Here is a 16,995-nt window from a genome sequence, read left to right as displayed (position 1 = left end):
ATTCGACTGTTAGGCACGAGATCCGAACTCTTGTGTGGATGCATTGAATGTATGATGGAATATGTGGTATATTGGGGAACTCATTAAGCTTTATGATTACATTTGGGGATTAAAAATTTTGTTGGTAGTTCGTAATAAGAGTTCGGCAGGACTCTACACATGCCTCGAACATGTTCGTTTATGCGGTTTGTAAATTAACTATGATAGTGTATGGTTTTAATCAAACGAATGCTACCTAATTTTTTTGAAACAAAGGTTTTACTTGGTTACTATATTTTCAAATTGAAAAAATCTCTTTGTAATTTTTGGGACATGACAAAAATACATACATTGCAACCCTTAGTCCATTAGTCTTAAAAAAATTTATGCACTCATAATCAATGTCCGCATCCTCAATATTCTTATGTCTTTCTGGTTCCTTTATAAAATTCCATCTACCAACTTTTTGCGCGACCTTTCCCTGGTTCTTGCAACAAAAAAGGTCACCACGAGGTGTATAAGGGTCATGTCTACAGCCACTTATGGCGTAGAAAATATAAGTACTATGTAATATAAATAGAAATGAAAAAAATGGAGAAAAAAATGAAAAACTAAATAAACATTAGACAATGCTTTCTACTGCATAGAAAATGGGAGAAGGATGTTATATTGAACAGCTAAACAAAAAAAATATATCATAAAAAAGAATACTTTAACCAATATTGGACAGAAAATATAAATAGGATGCCATACAAAGATGCCAAACCAATAATTAAATTTGAAAAACAAAAGTTAAACCAATAAATACATTGAAAAGGTAAACCACAATAAATGGAAGAAGGTTGCTACACTAGACATAGATGAAAATCGAAGCCTAATACGAACAACATACCAATATATCAATCAGATTCTTTCCTAAAAGGATCAGGGGACAACCTTGCCAAAGGATCGCTCATAATAAACAATAAATATGGCCTATTTATTATGTATATTGTCCAAAACAAAACTAATGATAATTGATTTGTAAAGCCTGATAAAAAACATACCACATAAAATAGAAGTGGAATGCTACACCGGTCAACATTCTTCACCGTATGCTACAGAAAATAATGCCATGAGCTTGTTAAGATGGAAAACAAAAGTATGTAACAATAAACACATATCCAATCATCCGTGAGTAAAGCAAAGTGATTAATCAATACTTTCTTCCTCCATGACCATAAATGATGTTTTTAAAGCCTTATTTCCATTAAACTTGGGACTCCTATGGGTTTCAAAAACAAAAAACTAATTATAAGTTTCCAACTGTTGAGATGCATTGTTCATTCCTAATACAGTTCAAGTAATTTTTGCATTGAGGAAGTGACTGCATTAATCGATCCATCCTCATATTGAAAGACCAATCCCTTGGCACATTTAGAGTATGTTTGGTTGTGGAAAATTGTTTTCGTTTTCGTAGAAAACGTTTTCAGAAAATAGAGTTGAGTTTTCATTTTCAGTTTTCAGTGGAATTTTTAGAAAACATGTTCGGTTGAAACGGTGGATTTTTCATTTTTCATTTTAAAATTTAGAAAACTTTGGAAAACTTTAAAAATCACTTTTCTAATTTACATACAATTTGGAAAACAGAAATTTTCCTTTTTTTTGAAAAATTTTTGAAAAATTGATCAACCAAAAGCGTTTTCAAAATTTTCATTTTCATTTGAAAATTTTCATGGAAAACTGAATTATTTTCCACAAACAAACAAATCCAGAGTAATAGATAATAACTTTTTATTTAAAAATCATTTTTATGATTAGGTGGCTGATTTTTCAAGATGGAATGGAAAAACAAATCCTGAATATTAGATAATAACCTGAAATCCTGAAATCCAATCACCTCACTGTAAGGCATGTTTGGTTGGCAGGAATGGAATGAAATTCGAGGGAAAAGGATTCAAATTCCCTTGAATTCCTGCGTTTGGTTCAACTTTAAAGAGGAAAAAAGAATCCTAAATGAGAAAACATTCCTTCAAAGGAGGGAAAATACTTTCCTTCGACTAAAGGATGGAATGAATTCCTTACTATCAAGGAAAGTTTACAATTACCATTATACCCACATACAACCCTATCTCACGTACACAACCTGTTCGTCAAAATCAGTCGACAAACCTCGTTTCGTCAAAATCAGCCTCTTCTCCGATTCGTCCGCCAGGTAAGTGAATTGTTGTTGCCTCGTTTCGTCAAAATCAGCCTCTTATCATGTTTGTCAATCTCTTTTTTATTTCACAACATTGTGAAAATTGATTGTGTTGTTTTAGTTATACATATATGAGTTTTACTGTTGGTGAATTGTCTTTTGCGAAAACATAAAAGGTGTGTGAAATCTCAACTTCCTTTTTGTTATAAGTTTACTATTGAATTTAGAAAGATTGGTAACACAATTATGCTCTTGTTTATTGACATGAAAAGATGAAAGAAATAGCATGCAGAAGAATCTTGAACATGAAATGGAAGTTGCTAAAGATTTCGTTTGATATTTGGGTTTCAATTGTTGAAGAAATATGAAAAATAAGTTTAATGGTATAGTAAATTAGAATTTTTTTTACTATTTTAATAATTTATATAATATATATTTACATATAACTTAGAAAACAAAGCAAATTAAAGCATAATAGACAAAAGGGCAATTCCATCATTTTACATGAATTCCAATTTCATTTCCTACGAACCAAACAGAATCTGGAATTAATTCTAATTCCATTTCCTGCTAACCAAACAACACATGGAATTGGATTCAAATTCATGACAAATTCTTTTTCGTTTACAGTCTGTTACAACAAATTAAATGGAGATTATAAAGTTTTATATTCAAAGTCGTGTTGTCTGTGTGACCTATTTTGGCAAATTTATCACTATTTTCAGTTGATTGTATCCTTGTAAACTCTAAGATTTCAATCACCAAATGTATTTCTAAAGTTTTCTAAGTTGCAATTGCCCTTCGGTTTTATAACTTATACATAACATTTTGCCAAAACACACACACACACAACACCATGCCCATAGTTTCAATAAAGAAACACATAACATAGAAGGTAAGATTGCAGTTACAATCAACACAAAACTACATGATTTAAAATTGGAGGGTGTTGATTGTAATTAACGAAAGTAGAGGGGCTAGTTAGTACACTTTCACTTCTCATGTATTGTCTGTGAAATTGTATCCACAGTTTGGGCAATTATAAAACATGGTTTGTCCTTCATCAGCAGATCTCGTCTGTTCAAACATAAAACAAAAATAAAAATAAAAATAAAAAAAAAATAAAAAAAAAATAGTTTGTTACAGTTGTACTGTACAAGTACATGATGCATTAGGCCATAAGAATAAAAAGAAAAATGAGTGGATTATATGTATACCTGTTGTGTGTGATAGTATACCCCTTTGTTTGAGCATTTTGGACATCTTACATTATAATCCTGTTGCCAAACAGAAACCCAAAAAATAATATTTATGATTATATTAAGTAATTTTTTTAATTATATATTTATGTAATGAAAAAAAAAACTCACCATTGATCGTGTTCTTTCCCCAGAAACCTCGATTGATGACAAACCAAGCTCTCTTCTAATTTGCTGCATTGAATAAACAATATTTCAACCGATTAAACATTTATAGGTATAATGTTTCATATTTCATCTAAAAAACCAATTAGTTGAATAAATTGAGATAAAAATGTGAAAAGTTGTTACATAAAAAAAAATAAACATTTAACCCTTTTTACAATTGTACATACATAGGTGTGTTTGTGTGTATGTAGACATTGGCACATATAAATATCATGTTTCTAGGTTATATATTGCTTAAATTAATCAAAATGTAAATTGGTTGCTATTTGTGGGTAAAAATAAAGTATGTTGCTTAATTTTGTAAAAACAATTATAAAATGAGTTTTTGAAGCAAAACAGCTTAGTGCATACCTCTTCGCTCACTGTGTATTTTATTTCTTTTCCAGCAACTTCTGAAAAATACAAAAAAATTAGGGTTCATGAAATTACAATTTAGGCGAATAGATTACGAAACTTATGAAAAAAAAATGAGATTCTCCTATAATTGTTGATGAAATTTCACCTATGGTTTTCTTCTTGAAATTACAGAGTGGGCATCGAACATACTTTCTGGAATCAAAGGAAAGCATTGTTCCACAAATCTCACAGAACATGAAATCACTCTGGTGTATGCTATCTATATGAGTGCCCATGATTCCTGATAAAAATCCCTGTTATTCGCTCAAAAGATATGTGTGAGTGTTAGTAGAAATAGAACTCACTCGAAAAGGTTAAAAACGAAAAGATAGAAGATACAGAGCTTGAGTTATCTCTGTTGCGGAATGAGCAGAGAGAGAGGTGAGTCTTACGGCGGATGCGGCGGCGCCGAGGGAGCGGTAGGGAGGGACGATTGATGTGTTGGTGGAACGGATACGGCCTGAGTATCCCCGAAGGCTAAACCTAATTTCTGGCCGCAGCTTTTATTCATATGGGCAAATTTCAAGTATTTGGAATGAATACTCGATTAGTCGATTTGTATAATATTTTTGATTAAACGAATGGGCGCATGTTTAAAAAAATAGTTTTTAGAACATATGTAAGTTTTTTAAAAGCTTTTTATCTTTTAAATAAATTATTTAAAAAATTGTTATCTTCTAACAAAAAAATGTTTATTCTATAGTCATTTTTTAAAAATAAAATACTTTTATACAAATTTATTTGTATTGGGGTAAAAGTTTTTTTTTTAACTTTTTTATCAATTTGTTATTAGAAAATTTAGTTGACAAATACTATAAATATTTATAAAGACTAATACATTGGAGATGTTTTTAGACTATGGGCGTGTTCGGCACGAAGCTTTTTGGAGCGTTTGAAAGCTTCTAGTTTCTAGCGTTTGACAAAACGATCCATTTAAAACAGAAAATTTTGTTTGAAACTACAAACTTCTAGCGTTTAGTTTATTCAAAACGCTTCAAATCCAAATATTACTTCATGTAGCGTTTAAGAAAACGCTACAAGCTACAAACTACCCGCTACCAGCTAGTTTTTGCCGAACACACTCAAACTCTATTAACAACCTAATTCAATCCAAATTTTCTATTAAAAAACTAATTTAACTCTTTTCCAACTAAACAACACAATCTAATCCAATTTTTTTATACTTATTAGCAACCCATCCTAAAAGACCTATTGTGTATGCTCTATTATATATGTCATATAGGCATTTTGACCATTGGAGAATTTTCTTCATTTTGTGAGTTATAGAATTTTAACACTCTTATTTATGAATTATGTTAATAAAGGTTACTAAGATCTTTTAAGAGTTGAGTTAAACTGTTAACGGTGGTGTTATTGGTGACCAAGGGTAAAACCAGAAAACTTGTCAGGTGTTGGAGCTATTACTATCACACCAGGTGTAATTTAGATGTATGTGACGCATATCAATCGACGTAAAACGATAGTGTTTGTCGTTATATTAGAGCTAGTAAACGCAATGTGTAATGTAGATTTACGCGACACATGGTAAATGCTATGGTAATTTATTATGCTATAACCAAAGGGTTTCTAGACTAACGGTATCAGGTATTGTCATCCCTACATGAGGTCGAAGGTTCAAGTCTCATCTGGGACATAGGTGGATTAAGAAGAAATTTAGAAGTAAATTAGATTTGTTGATCAAAAAAAATATATTATGCTTAGTTTAACGTGACGCGGCATGTATTTAAATACAATGCTAGAAAGAGGTGAGAACATGACGTGTAAGAGTTAGGAACGTGACAATATTAAAGAGAACACGACCCATCTGAAGGATGTATGCTACGATTCGAGGTCGACTTATCAGAAGAGTTAATAGAACAGGTTATAATCATGAGGAGATCAGATTTTAATGCTCATTTGTTACACCACGTTTTAGAAGACATGGGAGGATGCTTTTTGAAGATCTTGAGCTCAAATTGAAATTAATTACAAGGAGAATCAAGATAATACATCATCAAACTACATCTTTTGGATTAAGGGGTAAATTTCACCTTCTTGAATAGCTTAGTTGAAGCTTTTAGGGATGAAATTGATTAATGATGTAGCCTTTAATTTTATATGCTTCTATTGAAAGAAAAATATAATGATGTTGTTGCTATGAGTTTAGTAACCATGATTATAAATGGAATTTATGGTTAAAATACTAAAATTGGAGAGATGAACACAAACCATCGTTTAAGCAATTTGGTGGAATGGTAAAATTGAGTTTATATTTTTATGAATTAAGTCATCTAGATGACTTATACGTAGAGTTTAATTAGTTTTGATGAAATAAATGAAGCCATGTATAAATGACTTATAATTTGAAATGACGAATAAGATGATATTAAACTTATGTCTTAATGAATTAATACACATATATAACCAATTCATGGTGTATGAATAGTTTGTATATAATTAGGGGTTATGAACTTGATGAAAGTGTCGGATCAAGTTGTGAATAATTCGTTGTACCTTGAGTTGTAAGTACTCAAGAAAGTTTTGTTATTTTGATAGTTATGCAATTTCTGAAATGGGAGCAGCTATAAGACTTCTAGAGCTAGAATTCCATTCACATGGAACCTCTTAAGTTGAGTAACCATGTTTTTCCTCTAGATAATTGATATATAGATATGGGTTTATTATTGTATTATGTGAATGATACAATATGTTGGTTATTATTTATTTACGTGTTATGATTTAATATATGTATATAGTTAAGAAACTACAGTAAAGTATTGTTGTATGGTGTAATTAGTTGATACAACTTAGATGAACATTATATCATAACTTATGGAGTAATAAACTGATACAATCAAGAGTTATAGTTGATTATTGTCGTACGGAGTAACGAGCTTATATAGCTTCAACTATTAGTAATCATTATTGAGTGATAGAGAAATTATGTATAACTGAATTATTTATTTATATATGTTAAGACATAGAGTTTTGTTGTAGTTGATACTATATTTGATTTTGATAGTACAATATTGTTGGATTAATGTAACATCCTGTTTCGAGAAGTTCCTTATTTCGGGAGTGTAGACTATAAATGGATCGAGTAAAGGCCTTGGGTTTCAAGGGAATAAGGTTTAGACGTTATTGGATGTTGATAATGTCGGTTAAGTGGTTAAAGCCTTCAATTTGTGCTTTGAAGAAAAAAGGGCAAAATGGGAAAACTAATATTTTCGGGCTTCTTGCATGGATTATGGTTTTATTTCGACTTGTATTAATTCAAAAGTAATTAGATAGGATTGTGGGGCTCATCAATACATTTTGTGCATACAAAGATCGCCGAAAACGGAGTTGAAACGAAGAAGTTATGATAGTTTGAAGTTGGAATGGAATTGGGTGGAAACTCGTTGTCATGAGGTGAGGAGCATATTCTCACGACGTAAGGAGCATGTTCTCACGACGTGACAAGCAAGCTATCACGAGGTGAGAACTGGGCAGCCCAAACCCACGAATTTTAGGGTTTTCTAAGTATTTAAAGGGTGGTTCCGTGTTTTTGGGATATTTTTCCACCCTCCATCACACCTAAAGCCTTTTGAGAGAAATCCTAGCCTCCCTTTCACCAGTTTGAGCATGCCCTCTCCTCTCTCATCCATTTTTGGAGTTTTTGGTCATTTTAGAGCAATGCTTTCATGCAAGATTGATCCTTGAAGCTCGGTAATTGAAGATCTCAACTATCATCTGCATTCTAGACCTTTGTAAGTTATAAATTTCCAAGATTTATTGCATTTTATCTTTGGATCTAAGTGTATTTGGTGTTTTGGTCTAATTTAATGAGTTTTGAGTGAGAGTTGGGAATAAAGTTTGCAACTTTATTACTTTCCAAGGTCCCAACAACATTGTATGTTTCAAATCTGGACTCATAAGTAGTTTTGATGTCATGCATGGGATTTTGACCAATTTCTTACCCCTTTTTGACCTAGTTTTGGAAAAGACATGTATTAGACATGCATGATAAAGTAAGGATTTATATGTTACATTTGGGTGTGTGAGAGCCTTTTGGAAAGTATGGATGAGTGGGTTAAAGGATTAAGAGCTTAATGCATTAAGAAGGCAATAATTGTTCTCATGACGTGAAGGATTAGCCTTCAAAATGTGAGAAAGGGGCAATTTATGTGACTGTTTTGTCTCGAGGCCACCATGACGTGCCAAAAGCTTGGTCACGACGTGGCAGCCAGCTATGGGATTTTTTACTGTTGACTTTGACTGTTGACTTTTTGACCAGTTTGATTATTGGTCAAACTTGGGTAGAATTGAGTATTTAACTAAGGACCGATGTCGGTTTAGCTTTAGGTGGCTTGGATTATATGTTTTGTTGTTGAGGTAGTTGTTGGGCTTCTATTGAGTAGTTCAGGTGAGTCTTTTCACTGAAATATGTAGGATGCTAGCTGTGTTTGTGACCCTTGCATTGTGTAAGATCTGTAAAATTCACAAAAAATTTTAAACTTTTCAAAATACCAAAAACCACCATTTATTACAAATTGTTTTCAAAATAGTTTAACATCAGGGAAATCCAAGCAATCATAACGTAAAATGCGAGGAGATGCACGATCAAGCCTTCGCCTTCCCGCGATCATCCTGAGTACCTGAAACAGAATCCACAACTGTAATCCCGAAGCTTAGTGAGTTCCCCCAAAACACCAACACCATACAAACTAGAAAAATATCATAACAAAAGTATGCATACAGAGTCTTCAACATGATTGGACTGCCTCACCGGGCCTTCAGCCTATTTGGCCCACTCTCGGAACCTTTAGCATGTTTGGACCGCCTCACCAGGCCTTCAGCCTGTCTGGACCATCCTCCGGGCCTTCGGCTTGACTGGTACGCCCCGATGGGCCTTCAGTCTATCCGAGTCGCCTTGGGTCTGTTGGCCTTCAGCACAAAGCAGGACCGCCTCAACCCACCTGCCATCAACATCAACATATATCATGTCAAACACTAGCTAGCATGTACAAACAGTCATACAGATCTAACAGATCACTAATCATAGCATCATCCTATATACCAGGATACAGATCTAACAAATTACTAAACATAGCACCATCCTATATACCATGATACAGATCTAACAAATCACTAAACATAGCATCATACGATAAACCAGGATACAATCTAAAGGGCCGACCTTGGTGCCTTAGACCCTGTTAGTATAGTGAGGAGAACTCACCTCACAAGCTGAACAAAACTGATAAGGCCCGACTCCGAATCTCAGCTCTCTACTCAATGCCTACATTCACCAAGTGATAAATCCATCAAAATCCCGAAATACCCAAAATACCCTCAAGGTCAAACTTGGTCAACCGTGGTCAAAGTCAAAGTCAACAGTCAAGGTCAACAGACCATGTTGATCCAACTCGTCGAGTGCATCTACTGACTCATCAAGTTCCTTTAGTTCTCAGAAAACCAGGAAACCCCTAGCCAACTCGTTGAGTCATCTCAACAACTCGCCGAGTTTGCTTAGTATCCAGAAGATCGAGGAAACCCCAATCCAACTCACTGAGTTGGCTAAGCAACTCGTCGAGTTTTCCTAGTCTTAACACATTCAATCACTTTCCAAGAGAGTCTAATGCCCCCAAACTATAGATCTGGTCCCCTAGGGCTGAGATACCACGTAAAGCTGCTAACTTTACGTCTATGCATGGGATCAAGGGGGATAAAACACTCAATCATAGCTTATTAAGAGATTTAGGGCATGGAGGAGGGCCAAGACTTGATAAAGCCTAAGACTTTAGGCCCAAGGAGCTACAAAACATCCAGATCTGAAGTGACAACTTCAAATAATGCATCATTCCAAAAATAACTCCAATATGAACCAAGAATGACAATTTACTTCTATAGGAGAAGATCTAAGCAATAAAAGGCCAAGGTATCGACTTTATATCTCAAAATGGTTGCCACAATATAGTAAACACCGGATCTATAGCCTCTCCCTTCAGTTATGTGTCACACCCCCGAACCAAAAGGCGGAAACGTCTAGGGGCTCGTGTGACTAACAATTGAATAATCAGCACAATGAATATACATGAAACATAACACATTCATCACCAACATTACATATTACAACCATCATTGTTCACATCAAGTACATTGTTAAAATACATAAGTTCAAATTGTTCAAAGTACGATAAGTGATGTTACATAAACAAAACCATACACACTTGCATATCTTCCAGCTTAACGATTACCTGAGAATACAAGTTATTTTGAAAACGGTCAACATATATAATGTTGGTGAGTTCATAAGTATATTTGAGTAAAATTCCTTGTATCTTTCATAAAAACCCAGAAAAATCCGATATTTTATGTCAAATGTTTTGAAAATGATGTGAAAATAGAGTATAAATGCATGTGTGAATTTCATAGTTAAAACTTGTATGAGTGTAGTTTAGATTCATTGTATTTTGAATAAATGATAATTGTATATGAATAATTTCCCCAGAAAATATGATATTTTCTGTTTTATAACATCGTTTAGATTCTTGTATCGTTAAATAAGTCGTTTTGCATTGACACAATTAAAGAATTTATCTTCAAAAGGTTATCTTTTGGTATTGAATCCCTATATGAGCCGTTATAACCATGCATGATAATGACTAGGTCGCCCGTCTTGGTGTTTTTCCAAATGCCGGTCTTGCTAAGGATGTTGTCGCCCTAGACTGACCTAGTCTAACTGTAGCGAACAACTAAGGCGTGGAGGGACACCCCGTATAGATCTATACGCAAACTCCCGCTTTCCTACCAAGAAACTCTGATTATAACTACAGGCTATGATTGTACACTCGGAGGTGCCAACCGACATGTCTCACTAGATTCTCAACCCCTTTTTGTTTTCTTGACAATTTTGACCTCTAACAAAGTTTTTGTTGAAATCTTTTGTATCTTAAACATGTAATCACTTTTGGCTTGATAATGTGATGTATATAATGTCATAGTTCATATATCTTTGCTAACTAATACTTAGAATTTCGAGATTTGCTAAGATCTAACACATTATTACCAACTAAGCCAAGAATTCACACAAAACATGCACTTAAGGCATTGATCTACACATTTTACTTGCATTCTCCCCCAAAAATCATATGAAAACCGAAAACAAGGGGGTATGAATTCACCTTAGCTTTGATGTTTCGGTTTTGAAGAAGAAATGAAGAAGATTTTTGATCCTAGCAAGCTTTCTTGAGTGGATTTTGAACTTAAGAAGTTTCTAAGGTGATCATGGAATAAAGCATTGTAAGAAAGAGTTCTTGATGTTGAAATGAAAAAATATGTTTGTGTTTGATAACACTTACCAAAGGTTGAAAATACTTGATGAAGATCTTTGAACACAAGCAAAATTTTCGAGATTCTTTGAAGGCAAAGGATGATCTTTGAGAGTGTTTAGAGAGTGTGTTTTGAAAATGTGTGTGTGTGTGTGTGTGTGTCCTTGATCTTGCTCTCGGCCGTAAGTAGAAGAAGAGAGGGGAGAGAGAGCGGTGAGGTGACTAGTATGGATACATGGGAGATCTTAACATTGATACATGTTGGGCAGTATGGAGGTGACATCTCCAAGTCAAACCCCCCCTAATTCTCTTCTTTTCCTTTTTTTTATACATGGGCCGAGATTTTGGGCCAAGAAGAAAGGGTGGAGTAGTTTGGGCCCATTAACTTTAGTTAGGATATTTGGGTCCTAAACATAACTTTTTCGGCCCATTGGGCCTTTGGAAGCATTCACGGCCCAAATAGAATAAACGAATGGGCTTATGGCTCACTAAGGTTAATTAGATTAGTTATGGCCCAATAAGGCCCATTAGGGTTAGAATGAATCATTCTAGCCCCAAATGGTCCAAAATGTTTTAGATTTATGAATTGGGTCCAATTAGGATCCAATTAGGGCTTCTAAGTCAATAAAGTTGAATTGGGTGCTTATTGGTCCATTAGGCCCAATAAGAAATTTCTAGTCCAATATGGACTCAAACCATGGTTCTTAGGGCTTCAGACTCTTTGAGGAACATAATTTATGAATCTAAATGAGCATTGAGTGAGATTTACTTAGAGTATAAGATTTACAATAGTTGAATGGTTACACAAGAATAGAATTTCCTAGCTAAAATGCTAGTTGTGACATCATCCCCCCGTTTGAGGGAATTTCGTCCCGAAATTCTTTTGAAAACTAGGATTGTGAAGGAATGAATAGGTAAGGGTACTTCTGCTTCATCTGATCTTAACGTTCCCACGTGAATTTCGGTCCGTGTTTCGCGCTCCATCGAACCTTCACGATCGGGATGCGACTTTGCTTTGTACGCTTCACCTCCCTATCCATAATCTCGACTGGTTCTTCGACGAACAGGAGGTTCTCGTTTATCTCAATCTCTTCCAGAGGGACGATAAGGGTTTCATCTAATAGACACTTTTTCATATTTGAGACGTGGAACACTGGGTGTACGTTGCTGAGCTCGGCGGGTAGCTGCAGCTTGTAAGCCACTGGACCAATCCGAGCAAGAATCTCGAACGGTCCAATGTACCGCGGGTTCAATTTTCCTCTTTTCCCGAATCGAATCATTCCCTTCCATGGAGAGACCTTTAATAGCACGCGATCCCCGACTTGAAATTCTAGTGCCTTTCGTCGCTTGTCTGCATAGCTCTTTTGTCGGTCTCGCGATGCTTGAAGTCGAGCTTTGATTTGGACTATCTTCTCGGTCATTTCATGAATGATTTCGGGTCCTGTGAGAGCACTGGCTGGCGATTTCCCTTTTGCTAGTTGAGTGCCACCCACCTCGGCCCAGCATAGGGGCGATCTACATTTACGACCATAAAGAGCCTCGAAGGGAGAAACCTTGATGCTCGTATAGTAACTGTTGTTATAAGAGAATTCGATCAGAGGCAAGTGGGCATCCCATGATTTGCTGAAGTCAATCATGCAAGCTCGGAGCATATCCTCGAGTGTCTGGATGATACGTTCACTCTGACCATCCGTCTGTGGGTGGTAGGCGGTGCTCATATCTAGCTGTGTTCGTATTGCCTTCTGAAGAGATTGCCAGAATCTTGAAGTGAATCTGCTATCTTGATCCGAGATAATGGATACTGGCACTCCATGGAGTCTCACAACCTCCTTGAGGTAGATTCGGGTCAGCTTTTCTATCTTGTAGGGTTCTTTTATTAGCAGGAAATGAGCGGATTTTGTTAATCTATCGACGATTACCCATATATCATCTAGTCCATCTGCTGTCTTTGGCAATTTGGTCACGAAGTCCATAGTAATCCTCTCCCATTTCTACTCGGGTATCACTGGTTGTTGCAGTAGTCCCGAGGGCTTTTGATATTCTACTTTCACCTTGGCGCAAGTAAGGCACTTGCCCACGAAAGCGGCTATCTCTGCCTTCATATTAGGCCACCAATATTGCTGCTTGATATCCAAATACATTTTGTCTGACCCCGGATGTATAGAATATCGCATCCTGTGGGCTTCATGCATGACTATCTCTCTGAATCCCTAAATTTTAGGAACCCAGATTCTATTCATGAAGTAGTGGGTTCCGTCGTCTTTAACTTCGAGCCCCTTCTCCATTCCTCGTAGCGATTCACTAGAGACATTCTCTGGCTTCAATGCGTCCAATTGGGCTTCCTTGATCTGTGAGGCTAGATGAGATTGGATGGTGATTGACAGGGTCTTCACACGATGACTTGAATACTCCTTTCGGCTCAGGGCATCAGCTACTACGTTAGCCTTGCCTGGGTGGTATTTGATTTCACACTCATAATCATTTAACAGTTCAACCCATATCCGTTGCCTCATGTTTAGTTCCTTTTGATTTAGAATGTGCTGGAGGCTCTTGTGGTCCGTAAAGATGGTGCACTTGGTACCATAGAGGTAGTGCCTCCAAATTTTTAGGGCGAAGACCACCGCCCCCAGTTCAAGATCATGCGTGGTGTAATTTACTTCATGAGTTTTCAATTGTCTGGATGCGTAAGCAATTACCTTCTCTCGTTGCATGAGGACACAACCTAATCCTTGATTCGAAGCATCACAGTAAACTATGAAGTCTTCGGTTCCCTCCGGTAAGGATAGCACTGGAGCACTACAGAGGGCTTGCTTCAAGGATTGGTAGGCAACTTCTTGCTTCTTGGTCCAGTTGAAAGGTACGCCTTTCTGAGTCAATGTGGTGAGGGGTTTGGCTATCTTGGAGAAGTTCTGAATGAATCTTCGGTAGTAGCCTGCGAGGCCCAAGAATTGGCGAATTTCTGTTGGCGTTGCCGGAATTGCCCAATTTTCGATTACTTTGATCTTGGAGGGGTCCACATGTATTCCTTCCTGACTGACTACATGCCCCAAGAAATTTACACTGCGGAGCCAAAACTCGCACTTGGAGAGTTTCACATATAACTTTTCAGCTCGAAGGGTCTCTAAGATCTATCGAAGATGTTGACTATGCTCCTCTTTGCTTTGAGAGTATACGAGAATATCATCGATGAATACGATCACAATTTTGTCAAGGAATGAGCGGCAGACTCAGTTCATGAGGTCCATAAATGCAGCGGGGGCATTTGTTAGACCAAAGGGCATTACGACGAATTCGTAATGACCGTATCGAGTTCGGAAAGCAGTCTTAGGAATGTCCTCATCTCGGACTTTGAGTTGATAACCGGATCTCAGATCTATCTTTGAAAAGTAACTAGCTCCTTGAAGCTGGTCAAATAGATCATCGATTCGTGGAAGTGGATACCGGTTTTTGATGGTGAGTTTGTTTAATTCCCTATAGTCGATGCACATCCTGAAGGATCCGTCTTTCCTTTTAACGAAAAGAACCGGAGCTCCCCACGACGAGAAGTTGGGTCTAATAAATCCTTTATTCAGGAGTTCGCTCAGTTGGCTTGATAATTCTTGCATTTCTGCAGGAGCTAACCTATAGGGTGATTTGGCGATTGGAGTGGCTCCAGGCACTAGGTCGATGCGGAATTCGATTTGTCGTTCTGGGGGTATTTGATGGGTTTTGAGCATTCTAACACTTCCTAAGTGTACATGCAACCCTAATAACCTTGGATCTATGTTTGTCTAATAAGCATGCAAAGTTGAATTCCAAGGTTATATTCCTATCTAGCATACATGGGGAACATTTTTAACTTGAATGAAAGATAGAATAACTTACCTTGTTGTTGATTATGATCCTTGAAACCTTGTGAGCCTAGCACCCCAAGTGTGATGCCTCAAATGCTTCACACAACACCAAATGCAAAGGAGTAAACTTTGAGAGAATCTTACACTTGCAAAATCGGCTCTAGCCCTCTTGTTTCTTAGTGTATCCGATTTTGGTGGAGAATGGGTTTCTTATATAGTGTTGACACATCTAGGGTTACACCATGTAAACCCTAATGTGTCATGACTCTTCATTTCCATGACCCATGGGTTTGTAACTCCCATGGAGCATCCATGGAGCATCCTATGGGTGGAACCCAACTTGATAATCCATGGAGCCTCTTAGCCCACTATATAAGATATGGAAGATTTACATAATCTACCCATATATTTAATTATTTATCTTTTGATCACTTAATTAATTCTAAATTAATTCTTGATCAAACTAATTAAATAATATTATTAATATATTAGAACTTATAATATATTAATAAACCATAAGTGTTATTTCTCTCATTTTAGTTTATCCAATTGCATGGTGCCATGCAACCCAAATGGACCATGCCGGGTCGGGTCAAGTACATACCAGAAATAGTTATGGACTTATACACCTTATCCAACAGTCTCCCACTTGGATAAGTCTAATAATTATAACTGCAATACTTCAGGAACCGATCGGCAATCGTAGCTCTTTCAAGGTCTCTCGGAACTGAGAAGATGATGATACGCCATTTAAGATAAGTGATCATATAATCCTCTGTTCTAGATATCAGCCGGACAAATACATGGAACAATGTCTTACTTATTGTCCAGCAGTTTGTTTCCCGATTTCCGATTTGTTTGACAAAGAACTTAATTGAACACATCAACTTAGTTCTGACCGGGCCCGGTACATAGGTCAAAACAAAATCATCGAGGGGCCCAAATATCAGCTTCTAATCCAAGAAGGAACAGATAAACTTCGACTCATATGTTTGTTCTACCACTCATTGAAGTATACACAAAAGCACGTTTTATAACATCGAGTTACCAATGCGTTAACGTACAATCAATGCATAACCAACTCATAAGTAACAAATCATATCTCTAGGTTTGAAGACTTATATGATATTACCATCTCACGATCACTCGAGATAAATTCCATGAAGTGATTCTAGTGAGCGTGGGTTGAGTCCAATGCTCAGAACTTATGAGCACTCATGAGTGTTGTAGCCATGTCCAACAACTTAGACCTCTGCAACCAATCATGACAGTCTTGATTCATACCTACTTCCGACATATGACCGACTGTGGAGGTTCGAATAATATGATATACCAAACATAATTATTCTGGGAGTCAAAACATGCAAAAGAAATATAGTAAACGATCGACAAGAGATAGCAACACTTTACTCATAAATAAAACACCTTTTATTCATCATCTAATGTCAATTACACTTTACAAATTTCAAGGTTATCTAACTACTAAATCTAATATTATCCTTCAGCCCTATGCTCCGAGCATGCTGGAGATGCTTAACCCGAGTCAGTCCCTTCGTGAGGGGATCTGCTGGATTCTCATCCGATGATACCCTCTTTGCCACGAGGAGTCCTTCTTCTATTCGATGTCTGATGAAATGGTATTTTCTGTCGATGTGTCTGGATCTCCCGTGATCCCTTGGTTCCTTGGCTTAAGGCAACTGCACTTTCACTATCACAGAAAATTTCCATTGGCTCTTTAATAGCTGGTACAACTCCAAGGTCTCCAATGAAGTTCTTCAACCATATCGCCTCCTTTGCTGCCTCGCTAGCTACTATATACTCTGATTCGCAAGTTGAATCAGCCACTGTCTCTTGCTTGGAACTCTTCC

At 36.4% G+C, this 16,995-nt stretch overlaps 1 protein-coding gene across 2 annotated transcripts; it reads right to left on the bottom strand.

Moving 5' to 3' along the window:
* Positions 1–2,926: 2,926 nt before the first annotated feature.
* LOC145159020 (uncharacterized) lies at positions 2,927–4,505 on the bottom strand. Of its 2 annotated transcripts, none has more exons than XM_079077910.1 (6): positions 4,374–4,505; positions 4,088–4,235; positions 3,937–3,977; positions 3,529–3,591; positions 3,376–3,435; positions 2,927–3,235 (listed from the first exon to the last, which is right to left on the bottom strand). In XM_079077910.1, the coding sequence occupies exons 2-6, from the start codon at positions 4,215–4,217 to the stop codon at positions 3,158–3,160; spliced, it is 372 nt and encodes a 123-aa protein (XP_078934036.1). In that variant the 5' UTR covers positions 4,218–4,235; positions 4,374–4,505; the 3' UTR covers positions 2,927–3,157. The 2 variants fall into 2 exon arrangements, with proteins under 2 accessions (XP_078934036.1, XP_078934037.1); XM_079077911.1 differs by having other exon boundaries at positions 3,937–3,974.
* Between the last annotated feature and the right edge of the window lie 12,490 nt (positions 4,506–16,995).

The sequence above is a fragment of the Lactuca virosa genome, chromosome 2 (assembly GCF_052849685.1).
Source record: "Lactuca virosa cultivar CGN04683 chromosome 2, Lactuca_virosa_CGN04683_v6, whole genome shotgun sequence".
In the NCBI taxonomy this organism is placed as follows: domain Eukaryota; kingdom Viridiplantae; phylum Streptophyta; class Magnoliopsida; order Asterales; family Asteraceae; genus Lactuca; species Lactuca virosa.
The sequence above is the reverse complement of the archived record's forward strand: the minus strand, read 5'-3'. Positions and strand labels throughout refer to the sequence as shown.